The sequence below is a fragment of the Buceros rhinoceros genome, unplaced genomic scaffold (assembly GCF_000710305.1).
Source record: "Buceros rhinoceros silvestris isolate BGI_N320 unplaced genomic scaffold, ASM71030v1 scaffold18784, whole genome shotgun sequence".
Classification (NCBI taxonomy): Eukaryota; Metazoa; Chordata; class Aves; order Bucerotiformes; family Bucerotidae; genus Buceros; species Buceros rhinoceros.
In genome coordinates, this window is record NW_010409022.1 from 33,335 (window position 1) to 45,578 (window position 12,244).

The window sequence follows — 12,244 nt, forward strand, 5'->3', positions numbered from 1 at the left end:
TAACGCTGTTGCAAAGCTTCAGGGAATTCTAATTGTATAAACAGTTACAGGGAAATGAGATTCACTGTGCAACTATGTCCAGCCAGTGATAAAAGTGATGATTGCATCTCAGCATCAGACAGTTAGAATACGAACTTTCTGACTAGCAATTCATATACATTTGCCAAAATTGTCTCAAATTCAACCACTTAGTAGTTTCTTTTCAGTCTGATTATACAGTCAGCTTCCCAAAGCTAAAGCATGTACAGGCGATCTCAGTCCTCTGAAATACAGTTAGATGTTCGGTTGTCTTACGATTTTAAATAATGCAGGTTCTCCAATATTTGTAGCGTGATTAGTGCTTTAAAAATCTGCCTTTCACACAAGCCTAAGCATACATATTTTAAAATTACTTACTGTACAACTTCATATTTTATTTAAGGCATGAACAATGACACGTGAATGGGAACAGCTTCCAGAAAAGCTATCTTTTTGACAAAGGCCAGTCCACGCACATCACACCAAAGGACTAACCTGAAGCCAGAAATGACATTATTGTGATCCAAGGCTTTTTAACAAAAATAGTTGAAATAAAATGGATTTTTAAATCTTTTTCTTCCTTTTTATCTTTTCTTTTCTTTTTCTATTTGAATTACATTACTCTTAAAGTCTGTTTAAAGCACCGGTTGCAGCTTTGCATTTACCACCTCTTCTGAGTGACTTTGGATAACTCATCTGCTTCTTTTGTTCTGAATTTCCAGTGTGTGAAACTTCAAAAGGTTTCTGTTTCTATCTTTCTTTTTTTTTTCTTTTTTTTTTTAAATGGCTGCTGCAAAATTAAAAAGATCCAGAAGTGGTCAGGGGCCTGGTCTAATGCACTTTCAAAAGTCCCTTATAAAGATGAATATAAATGCGAATGATGGGTTTTTCTGTAGACCCACAAACCACACTTAGCTATAAAGAAACATATTGTGCATAGTTATTTTTTTCTTCAGAGTGATATGTTTACTAGATCTACATTCTCAGTTTACCAGAGTACAGGAATTTCTACTTTACTAAAGCCAGGATCCTTTCGCAGTTCCCAGTAGGTGTCATTGGTAACCCAGGCTTCTCTTTGATTAGCGTCGATAACTTTTCTGCAGAAAGAAAAATGAAAAAAAAGAAAGAAGAAAAATGTTCTGACCATAGATCTCCGCTCTTACGCGATACGAGATCAAATTCCATACCTCTCTGATTTAACCCAATACTATTTCTGATTTCATAGTTCCAAAGGAAACAAGAACAGTCAGGGATTTAAAAATAAAAATCAACATCTAGCTGCGTCAAAAGTGGAAAGTTTAGAAAACAGCCAAGATGGCAACACTGTTGTCCGATCTGAGTGAGCAGGTCTTAAAGCCACATAAAGTCTCCTTGGCCATTACAGATCCTTTATACTGTTTGTTTCCTCTGTATTTTGCTCGTCTTCTGCTATAAAACTACATCAATCACGTTCAATCTTTTCTCTTTTGATTTCCCATGCTAGGCATCAGGCTATTTTGTATGACTATCCCTTGTTTTAGAAGAATGCTTAATAAAAAACAAAAACAAACAAAAAGCCTCTCTCTACTCAAAAAAATAATAAATTGTAATTTAAGTGTATATATACACATTTATATATATGTATGATATTGTTATTCAGGTCACTATTTATTACTTTGTTTATGCAGTGACTTCAAACCATAACATAGTTAAATCTTATACTAATATTATACTTCTATTCCACTTCAAAGTCCAAAAAACATTGGACAAGGGGTGCAGCAGGCTTGTATAGCTGTTGTGAGAAAATAATCTTTCAATTACAAAGATCTAAACTATGTAAAAATTATTTCATGCAGAGATGAGGTATTTGATTATTTTTCTCAAAAATGTGATTTTGCAGGCTTTCACAATTATCAGACTATGTTTTTGCAGTACTTCATTCAGTCTCACTATGGAAAACCGAGACTTACTGAAATTAATAGACTCACTTAAAAAACTTCGGTACATATTCAATGCTGTTTTCTTCCATGTACCGTCTCCGACCTCTCTGGAGTTCCTCTATTCTTTGCTTCTCAGATGCTGCAGCTTCTATATTTCCTTCCTCCAGAAGCCTGTATGAATAATAGTCATTGTCCTACAGAAATCAGACAGTGTCTAGAACAAGGCATTTTCTAGCACAAATCATCACAAGCAGAAGCCAAGCTTGTTGTCTGTGTGGTACCCACTTTCAGATCTAGTCATAACCTCATAAACAGAATAACCGAGACGTGACTGCCCAGTTACATGTACCTGACCTATAGCCTAAGGCATACATTTTCTTTAGTAAATTCAGTGTATCACAAACACTCAAGCACTACGAACTGGGAATTAGGTGGGAATTAATGTGGCTCCCATTCATAACAGGAGAGCATGACATTGCAGTTTGTTATGAGGAATCCTACCTCTGCCCAAAGATTACTATAGCTCCACTATACCAACAAGATGCTTTCTACTGTTCCCTCACTCAGCTGGGTAAAGCATAAATTTGATTGTGACACTGAATACCTTTCTCCGCTAGCAAAACCCTTCAAAACTTAGTTCAGACTGTAGTGAAGACAAAGAAAATACTCAGCCAAACCCAGCCTTAAAACCACCAAATCTCTAGTGTATAAATAAGCACTCTTGCCTTTGATCCGGCCTGAATCGTGCATCTGTTGAAGGAAGAAGATCTTTCAGTAAAGGATCTAATTCATTGAGCTCAATAGCAAACCTTGTGAAGCCATAATAACGTTCATAATTGGTTGGCATGGAGCCTGTATGAATATGTATGAGAAATAAAAAAGCTTTTTAAACTATTACTCTAAATACACAGGAGATTAATTTATTTATTAAATTGTAGCAATGAAAAGTATTACTATATTTTACTCTTACATCCAATTAAAAAGCATCAAAAGCTGTTCTCTAGGTGGAACAACGTTCACTAAATATAAACTTCAACTGCTTATCCTGCAGAGGTTATAATTACATAATAGATTTAAAACTTTTACGATTTTCCTTCCTTTTTAAGTAAAAATTACTGTTTTCAAGGTTTTCAAGTTAAACGTGGTTTCCTGTTCCCCAAATAGTGATCTCATCTAACGTTGGAACAAAAGCTAACGTTAACTAATATTCAGAGTTAATCTTGGAACCAGTGCTCACTCACAGACTGATTCAGAACTGTCCAACACCTTCAGCACTACCGTCAGTCTCAGCAGACATTGCAGAGAGTAGGGTGCAAACTAGGGTTCAAAATACTGCCAATAATGACAATTTCTGTATAATCACTCTGCATGTATGAAAGATAATAGAGGTACAAAGCATGACTAGTTCAACCTCAGTGCCTCTAAGCAAGCAGTAAGGAAGTTGAATTCAGCTCCTGAAATCACAGGAGCTCACCATCTCTGTATATCAATCCTTGAGGCTAATAAAACATTAAGGCAATTAACTGGCACCTCCTAGTTGTTGAATCCAACTAAGCTACCCTGTTCTCTGTGAGAAGACAGGCAGGCCCACGCGTTCCATTTTTTTCTTAATTTTATTCTTATGTTGAACCCAAGGCCCCAGAATATTTGATCAGGAGTCAGATGGAGTTGTAGAAGACTATGTCCTTTAAGTACATTTCCATTTACCATAATTATAAACTCACGTAAATTCTTGTTTATCTGTCTAGCCCCAAATTTAATTTCTCCAGTGGTATTTTGTGTATTTAAAATGACGGCTGAAACACCTTTACATAGTTTAGGGTTACACCACAGTGCCTGCCAGAGCTTATTACAAGCTTCTTACCTGGCCTCCATATGCATTTGGCTGAAGGTGCGACCCCGCAATAAAGGCCTTCATGCCACTTTCCGAAAAGGCGATGAACCACCTTCCCTTCCTGATCTATCACAACACCCTGGACCTCATTTACATTTGAATTCCAGTAGTTCACCTGCAAGTTTAACACAGAATTACTAGTTCACACTGTTTTTCACATTACCCATTGTACCAATACTGATAATCCATGAATCTTAATATGTAGCACTGACTGACAAAATTTCGTATTGCAACAGCCCACCTGCAACAAAGAATATCAGAATTCAAAATTCAGGTGATCTGAATATTAATTGATTTAGTGTATGAGAAACCCTCAATAATTTGATATGTGGTTTTGGTATAAAAGTATTTAAATTATCTCCAAAGCTGGGAACTACATAGTTGTTCATTAACTCAAATCCCACACAATTCAGCAAAATGACACTTCAAAAGTTGTAAAATCTCTTCTTTCTATACGGAGAAATACTGCATATAACTGTACACATAAAGGAATCCTTTGATGGGTGATGCACACTACTGTTTGCAGCAGGGAAGACATTCAGCCAGTATTACTTGTTATTTGTTGCTCTCTGTTTCTTCTCTTTGTTTTGCTTTTTCTTAGACACATTTATTTCTTACACTTTCACCTTCTGAGTTAGTTGTCCACTCTCAGAACATCCATCAAAATGTGAGTTTCAGATTTACAGTGATATACCATTGCTAACACTACAATGGTATTGATGTATTTCCTTGCAGTATGAAGACAAACATACTTTTTTAAGGGAAAATAATTGATACTAACCTAGCAATAAACTGATCTGTTTTTATACCGTGTCCTTGCCTGGATATTAAAATACTACAAACCAAAGCAGTGTTAGTGAATGTAAAGAGATAAAATACTGACTGCCAAATTCTAGTAAAGGCAGAAGTAAAACGGTACAGAAGTCTACAGTGACTTTGTCTTTTCATTGTGGTAATAAAAAAAAAAATGGACATTACACTTTTAGCCTAAAATCCACCACAGTATAACCCACCGCTATACAGCAACGCAACAGACCGATATCAAAAGTACAATGGAACAGTCATACTAATTGACATAGCACTCTCATTTGACAATTTACTTATTTACAAATGTTGGTAAGACAAAATGTGGAATGTGGATTTCAGGGATACTAAAGAAACAGCTTGATGTATGCTTAAACTGTGCAGTTTTTTGAATACGTAGTATGTATTAGAATAAGCATGTTACCTTCACAAATGTGAGTTTACAAATACAAACACTGCTTTTTGTGTTTCTGATAGTTATCTCTCCATAGTGTTCTATCCACCTCCTTCCACTAAGGATATTATGTATGCAAGTAGTGACTTTGTTCCAGACATAGTAGTCTCCATACCTAAAAACAGATTAACAAGTAGTTGGCGACATACATTAATCATGATCATTATGGACAAAAAAGTAAAACATTGATGCATCGTCATAAATACAAGACCATATTCCCCCAAGACTTTTGAAACAGTAGTTTACTTTAATACAGCACTGGTTCTGGGTACATTATTAATCCTCCATAGAGGACCTCACATAAGCTCAGATGCAGAGAACTGGGGAATGTTGGTATGAGCCATAAATCAAGACTGAAGCCCTGCATGGCATATTCACTGTCCTCAGAGCATTAAGTGCTTTGGTCACAACTCCTTTAGGGCAGACAGATCAACATAAGGCTGAACTGAGGCTATAAGCAGATGATATAATTAAATCACACAGAGAACAAAATAAATATGGAAAGGAGATAATAGAAAGGAAGTAGGAAGCAGAACCTCACCGGCACATCATCCCTTTCCCTCCATAACAAATACTCATAGTCAGAGAATCCATATTGTCAAATAAAGGAATAAAATGAGGGAATTATATTGTGCAGAGCACATTCTCCTTCAGAGCCAGAGGGCAAGCATGAAGACAGAAGACAAAGATGCTCCTGACTGCATTTACTTTAATTTCACGAAACGGATAAAGCAGTGGAGTGAGAACATACTGTCCGAGGCAGAAGAAAAGGCTGGCTGCAATGTGTAGCAGCACGAATACTACTGCAAAACCATCAGACACATCTAAAGTACCCTTCCCTTGCATATTCTCAGGATTTACAATTTGCAACTAAGTCTTACCTGCGGTGAAACTTCTCCTCTCTATTCTGTCAACATCTGAAGAACAACTTTTGGCTTATCCACATTTTGAAAAATAACCTTACATTGTTACTAGTGATTGAGGGGACGCTAAGCAGTGTTGAGAGCTTTAGTAAGGACAGTGCTAGCTGCTGACAGTCCTTATTGCAGCCTTGTTCTGAACAACAATAGTTGATCACTATTGTACATGTAAAACTTGGGTTCTCTCTCCTAAAACATTTCTGCTCCCTCTGTATATAGCTTTCTAGGGAGTTTGCAAATTTTTTCTCCAAAAACTCAAACAGGTCTTCAGGCTCAGAAATGCTTCAGTATCCCGACCTGTACACTAAGGACAGATTTGAGCTGGGCATTAACTCTCACCAGTACGATTTATATGATGTCGGCATACACTTCCCCCAATCCATTCACAAGGCAGCACAGACTGAAAACAAAAGGAAATAGAACAGTAGCTTACTTTGGAAGAGTCACATTCAAGGTTCCAACGGGCAGAATTTCCATTGATTTCCCCCAGAACTTGTTTTTCCACCTGATATCTGAATAAAATAGTGAAAGATTTGAAAAACTGAAAAGATCAGTCTTCCCCTTGCAGTGATCTGTGTGGCCCATGAAAAGATCTATGCTAGACTGTCCAGTTTAAAACAGAATAGCATGAGGTTGCCATGAAAATACGAAAGAAAAAAAAAAGTACTAGAAAATGACATTAGGTCAGAAAAACTAAAGTTAAGTTTTGTTTTCTTCTAGGAGTCATGCTTGTGCTATTTTATTGTCAGATCTCATTAAATCATTCAATACAAATTAAATACATATGCCAGTAGATACGGGAAAGACAGAACCGCTTGTTCAACTGCGTAAAGAACTGCTTGTCTTTGAAAAAAAAAAAATTTCTTGGTAAAAAGCTTTTACACAGAAAAGTGTAAACAGACTGCAAGAGAAGTTGTAACACATCTTCTCACTCTTGAGAATTTGGAGTTAAATAATTCAGAGCATCAGTTTGCAATATGTTACAACAAAAAATAATAAGCATAAAAATTTTGATTAAGTTCCAAATGCAAAGCTCAGTTTGCACGGATGAAGTTCTTACTTGGTAATAAAAAAAGGAGTTTATGCTTTTGAATTAGAAAAATATACCTTGCCAAAACACAAAGTTCTTCGATTCACAGTGACAGGCCGAAATGGGAGGATGGTGGCTAACCTGAAAAACAGTTTGGCTGAGTTAAAACCAATTAATTTTCACTTCTAAGACGATACAATTATTACTGCAATATGAAAATACTAAATAGTCCACACTATTTATTAGCATATGTTGCTATGAAAACAGATGCAACTTGATTGTACTTAGAACACTTCTTTGTGATTACTATAAAAATATACCTTCTAGCATTTAACAAAGTTCACTCATACTAATAAACTTACTTTACTACTAAGAAAGCAAAGCATTCTAACCAGAGAGAAAAAACAAGATTAAGCAATAAAACAAGAAACGAAAAACTAAATCAAAACAGGACTGTCTTATCTAGAACCAAGCTTTACCTGCTCTGAGAAAAATCTAAATCCTTTGTCTTCTCTAATACATTCATAAGTTTCACCAAGTACTGGGTTAAATGGCTTGCTTCCCGCTCTGAAGTATGTAGAGGCATAGCCTGATGCTGCAAAAGCAGCTATGAGAACCTGTGAAAATACAGACAAGAACATAACCAAGAGCAGAAACTGTTGTGTATATGCCATCGCTACACAGTATCACGCCACTCACTCCACTCAGAGTAAAATCTGGATTAATAAAGGATGCCTGTGAAGCCATACATCCCAGCCAGAACCAGTATAAACTGTATTTCTTTTGTTGATTATATAATTTGTTTTGCTTCGTGGCCTGAGTCAGTCTCTTTCAATAGTCCCCTAAAATAACAATCTGCATAAGATACTGTTTTTCTACTGTTTACCAGGCTTATCACTAATGATCTAAAACACATACTCAGCTCTAGTCTATGTTCCCTGTGAATACATCTTATAAGATAACTTCTAATGGCAAGATCACACACCATTTTCCAATGGAAATTATTTTATTTAGTGCCAAACATAAATAGCTTTAATTTAGGATGTCCTTAATTATCACAGAGTTATCGCAGGATCTTCCACGCATGTGTGGACTTATCAGCCCCCTTGTCTACATGTACAAACAAAATTTAGTAATCTCTAATCAGGCCTTGCCAGGAGTAATAAACTATGTGACATGCCACGGTAATTTAGATTACAGCTCCCCTTATCACAGCAGGCACTCAGAAGCCCAAACAAAACTTCAGAAAAGCAATATGGGGATAAAAATCACTCAGCTATGGACAATACGCTAACAGTGGGGTGAAGCTTAACCAGGTCCCCCTCTGCTCCTGCTAGCAAGGACGTAACATTCGTGAGATTTTACATGCTTTGTTTCCTTCCCACTGTGTAATGGGTGCTCCATCCTCTATTCATTTCATATGATTCATAAATGCAGCATCAACAAAATTAACGCTCTTTTCATGCGCTTTTCTTCAACAGTAAACACCTTCGTTCTTCCAAAATCTTTTTCATTAATGTAACTAGAAGAGTCTACAGAAAAATGAGGGTGTTTGCTACCTTTCTGATGTATAGTGCAATGAGAAGAAAACAGCTTCCACTACTTTTGGATGCTTATTTAGGATAGAAAAATCCTGACTTTTCAAATAACAGTGAAGCAGCAAGTAACATATTTACAGCACTGCCACCACTGATGCTTTTGGGGCGTTTAGCACTTCTACCAAGTCGTCTTACGCGCCCCAGCTTTGGTGTGCTATCTGCAATTTTAAGGTGCTTGTTCGAAGTTTGGCGTATGCTCACCACTAGGTATCTGTAACAGAGAAAGGGACTGAATCCACATTTCCAAGGCTTTTCCTTACTGAACTCTCCTGACACGTTCAGTACTCACCTTCCAAGCTTTTCAACAAAGAAGGTGGTAAACATCCTGCTTTACTCAGTACAAACCCACCCAGTCCTTAGAGGTTCTCTCTTTTACAAGAGACATAAGGAGTCTTGCAGGAAAACAGCATGTGGTGATAAATTATTCAACACCCTATCATAAGACAACTCCGACTTCTTCAGCAGCAAGGAAAAAAACACCAGCGTTTAGGACCCCTCACTGTTCTGCAGGCCACATGAACATGGCAATTCATGAATCTGAGCGCGTGGCTATATGACAGCCACAGGCAACCTCTCTTCTCCCAGTTATCCATACCAGGGAACAGGAGATATGCTTAGCAACTACACTGCCAATTTTTCCCTAGCAACTTTTCCTTGTTTCTTCTGAAGAAAAGGAGACATGATAGATCAAAACACCCCAAGAGCTGAACACAGGCCGTTGACTGTCAGTTAAAAACCAAGAGAAACAGAGGAGCTCAACTCAGTCTGTCCAGGCAGACTTTGTTTTGGTGTTTTGGAACTTCTCTAGTAGAAACTTCCTAGGATAACACCTTATGGACACCCACATTAATCATAAGCCAGCCATGGACTTGATTAGCTCTTGGAGACTGCTGGAGTTCATCACTGAACGTCAGGAAAGGGAGTTGCAGTGTTAGAAACTGCCAATGTCTACATATACAGTCCTATAAAGCGAGATCCGTATTTGCATCAATGAGCTACAACTGCAGTTCTTGGTTTGAAATCAAGTCCCTCAGCCTTCAGATCAAACCTACCAGCTGTAACCGTTCACAGCACTTGTCTGACTCAGCAGGGAGGACTGCTGTCTGTGAACAGGAGAAGCAAGAGGACTCTGCACAGACTTCCCTTCCACAGCTCCCTTTTTAATACAGACACAAGAAGTGCTACACTAAATTAATTACCATGCGTTCATAAGGATCATCTGTTTCAGCAGCCTTGTCCAAGAGTTCACTGTACTCCAGCTCTTCACAAAGATGTTGCAAGGTATTCAGAGGTTCATTTAGCTCAACGGGCATAGATACTTTGGAAAGATCTTTGCCAATGTTGTTTCTCAAAATGTTCCACAGATTGATGTTACTGGTGTCAGGGCTGGGAGCTGGGAGACACGTTCTCCGTCCATTCCTGAATGCTCCTCCTGTTAGCTCACCATTAAGAACTGGAAAAGGAAAAAAACTATTATCATAAGAAAGCACCAGATTTAGAATGATAGCCTTATCCAGTGAACCAAACCACTACCAGAACAAGCAAGCCCAACTTCACTGATTTCAGCTGATGTGGACTTGTACAGAGTCACACAGTAAATCTGGTACATGAACACAACCAACACAATTTCCCAAAGCTTAAAACATACTTTGCCGAGAAATGTTGTCTGCAACACTGGTGTTGTCTTCAGATATATTATCACTCACATCACTGATATAAGATTCATCATCAGAAGCCTAAAATATAAATATCAATTAAGTCAAATACATATAAAATACACTGACAAATTAGACAAAAATAATTAACTGAAACACAAATGTTCAAAGAAATCATCTCTATCCAGTTAGAGCTTTTAACTAAATCAACTGATCTTTCAATCAGTCCATACTGCCAATGCACTCTAAGCGTCAAAACAAATGCTATGCTCTCCTTACGTTTCTGAATTCCTTATTATGAAACCAAATACAGACATTAAATTTGCAAAAGGGTGACTTCAAATGAGATCAGAGAAAAACAAAAAATATACAACTTACAGGCTGGGCATGAGAGGTGAGAAGAAAGAGTCAGATTTGCGCTCTTTATAAAGAAATAATAAAACACAGCTTGTGTTTCAGCAAGAAATTATATAAACATTGACTGCATTTTGCAAAGCAAGAACTACATCAGTGCTAAGGCTACTTTTAAGAATAATTTTAAACCTTTTTTTCAAGAAATATTACTTTCAAAAATATTTTACAGTATTTACTGATGACGGAGTATTTTGTAACATTTCCCTTTTGTTTATACCATACAGACACACCAGTTTTCCACGCTGATATAGACAATCCAGTCTGCTGAGATACACCTGCCAGAAGCAATAAGATAGAGAACCATTCCACCCTTTAGATGAACACCTCTAGCCATGATTGTGCCAACTTGTGGCACAGGACCAACCCTTGTCAAAGGGAAAATGTGGAGGCAAGCTCTTATTTCCTCTTATAGAAGAGTTGTGGTAGACCACATCCCTAAGGTGGCTTTATAAAACAAGGTGTTTTTAAAAATCACTAAGCTTTTAAAATTGAATTTGTTCAATATAGCACAGGAAAGCTGCGGAGAGCAACATGATTCACAAGCCTGAACTGTATCTCACTGCTTCAACTTTAAGCTTGAGCAAGCCAACTTTTCAGGCTTTTGTCTACTTCTCTGATTACAGAGAACAACTTATACATGTACTAGAAGCCTTATTTTTTTTTACGAAGATTTTAAAATCTAAATTAGCTGACCGCATAGTCTCTTGTCTGTGTCATCGCCATCTGAAACTGACGTAGTCTAGCAAGAACATGTACTGAACACAAGCTACTGATATAAACAACTTTCAACCTAGTTTTATACTTCAGGGAATTTCTGCACCCCTTCACAAGGGATCTCAGGTTCATTATCTACACGTTACACATTCTGATACCTTTTTATTCTAAGCAGCATCATAAAAAAAGAAATAAAAATCATTTTCTAGCGGTAGCAATACCTAAACCTGTCCAATAACAAAGCTGCTCCACGCTGTTACAGCCTACCTCATTTTCTGACGAGCTGGCAGATAGAAGCACTTCCTGTGCATCAAAGAACTCTGAAACGGATTCAGACATAGAGAGCCTGCTCTCATTAGAAACTTGCTGAGACAGTGGCAAACTGACATGAATTTGTTCACCTGTCTGTAAATGAAGCACAGAAAAATAAAAGTATTATTTCTAATACAAAAGAAATATCCAAGGAGGGGTGAATCACCTGAATAATTTTTCTATGCCAAATAGCAGCAGAGATAGAAAATGCAGGATTTTAGCATGGCTTTGTGTGTACCTAATGGACGCAACTTTGACAACTACAAAAGTGCATTCTGAGCAGGGAGATACAGGTCTTCATTTGAGGCCTGCTCAGCATCAAGTGCTAAATTTTAGCAGCACGAATAATCACAGATCTAGTTCTGTATCCAGAGGATTTATTTTGTGGCCAGTAGCTGGATTGTGTCAGATAAGTTCAACCATGAAATTCAGATAAAAAGACACCTGGTCACAACAAATTACATCACTGGAAGCTAGCTTTAATACAAAAAAATACATAAAAATATATAATA

At 37.3% G+C, this 12,244-nt stretch overlaps 1 protein-coding gene across 1 annotated transcript; it reads right to left on the reverse strand.

The window, feature by feature from the left end:
* Window positions 1–800: 800 nt before the first annotated feature.
* Window positions 801–11,825, reverse strand: OSBPL6 (oxysterol binding protein-like 6; the record flags this gene model as incomplete). Its single annotated transcript, XM_010135098.1, has 11 exons — window positions 801–1,115; window positions 1,986–2,108; window positions 2,663–2,789; window positions 3,802–3,946; window positions 5,060–5,204; window positions 6,443–6,521; window positions 7,117–7,180; window positions 7,519–7,656; window positions 9,837–10,090; window positions 10,286–10,373; window positions 11,688–11,825. Coding segments are annotated over 11 exons (1,410 nt in total), but the record flags the coding sequence as incomplete, so codon positions are not given.
* Window positions 11,826–12,244: the final 419 nt, after the last annotated feature.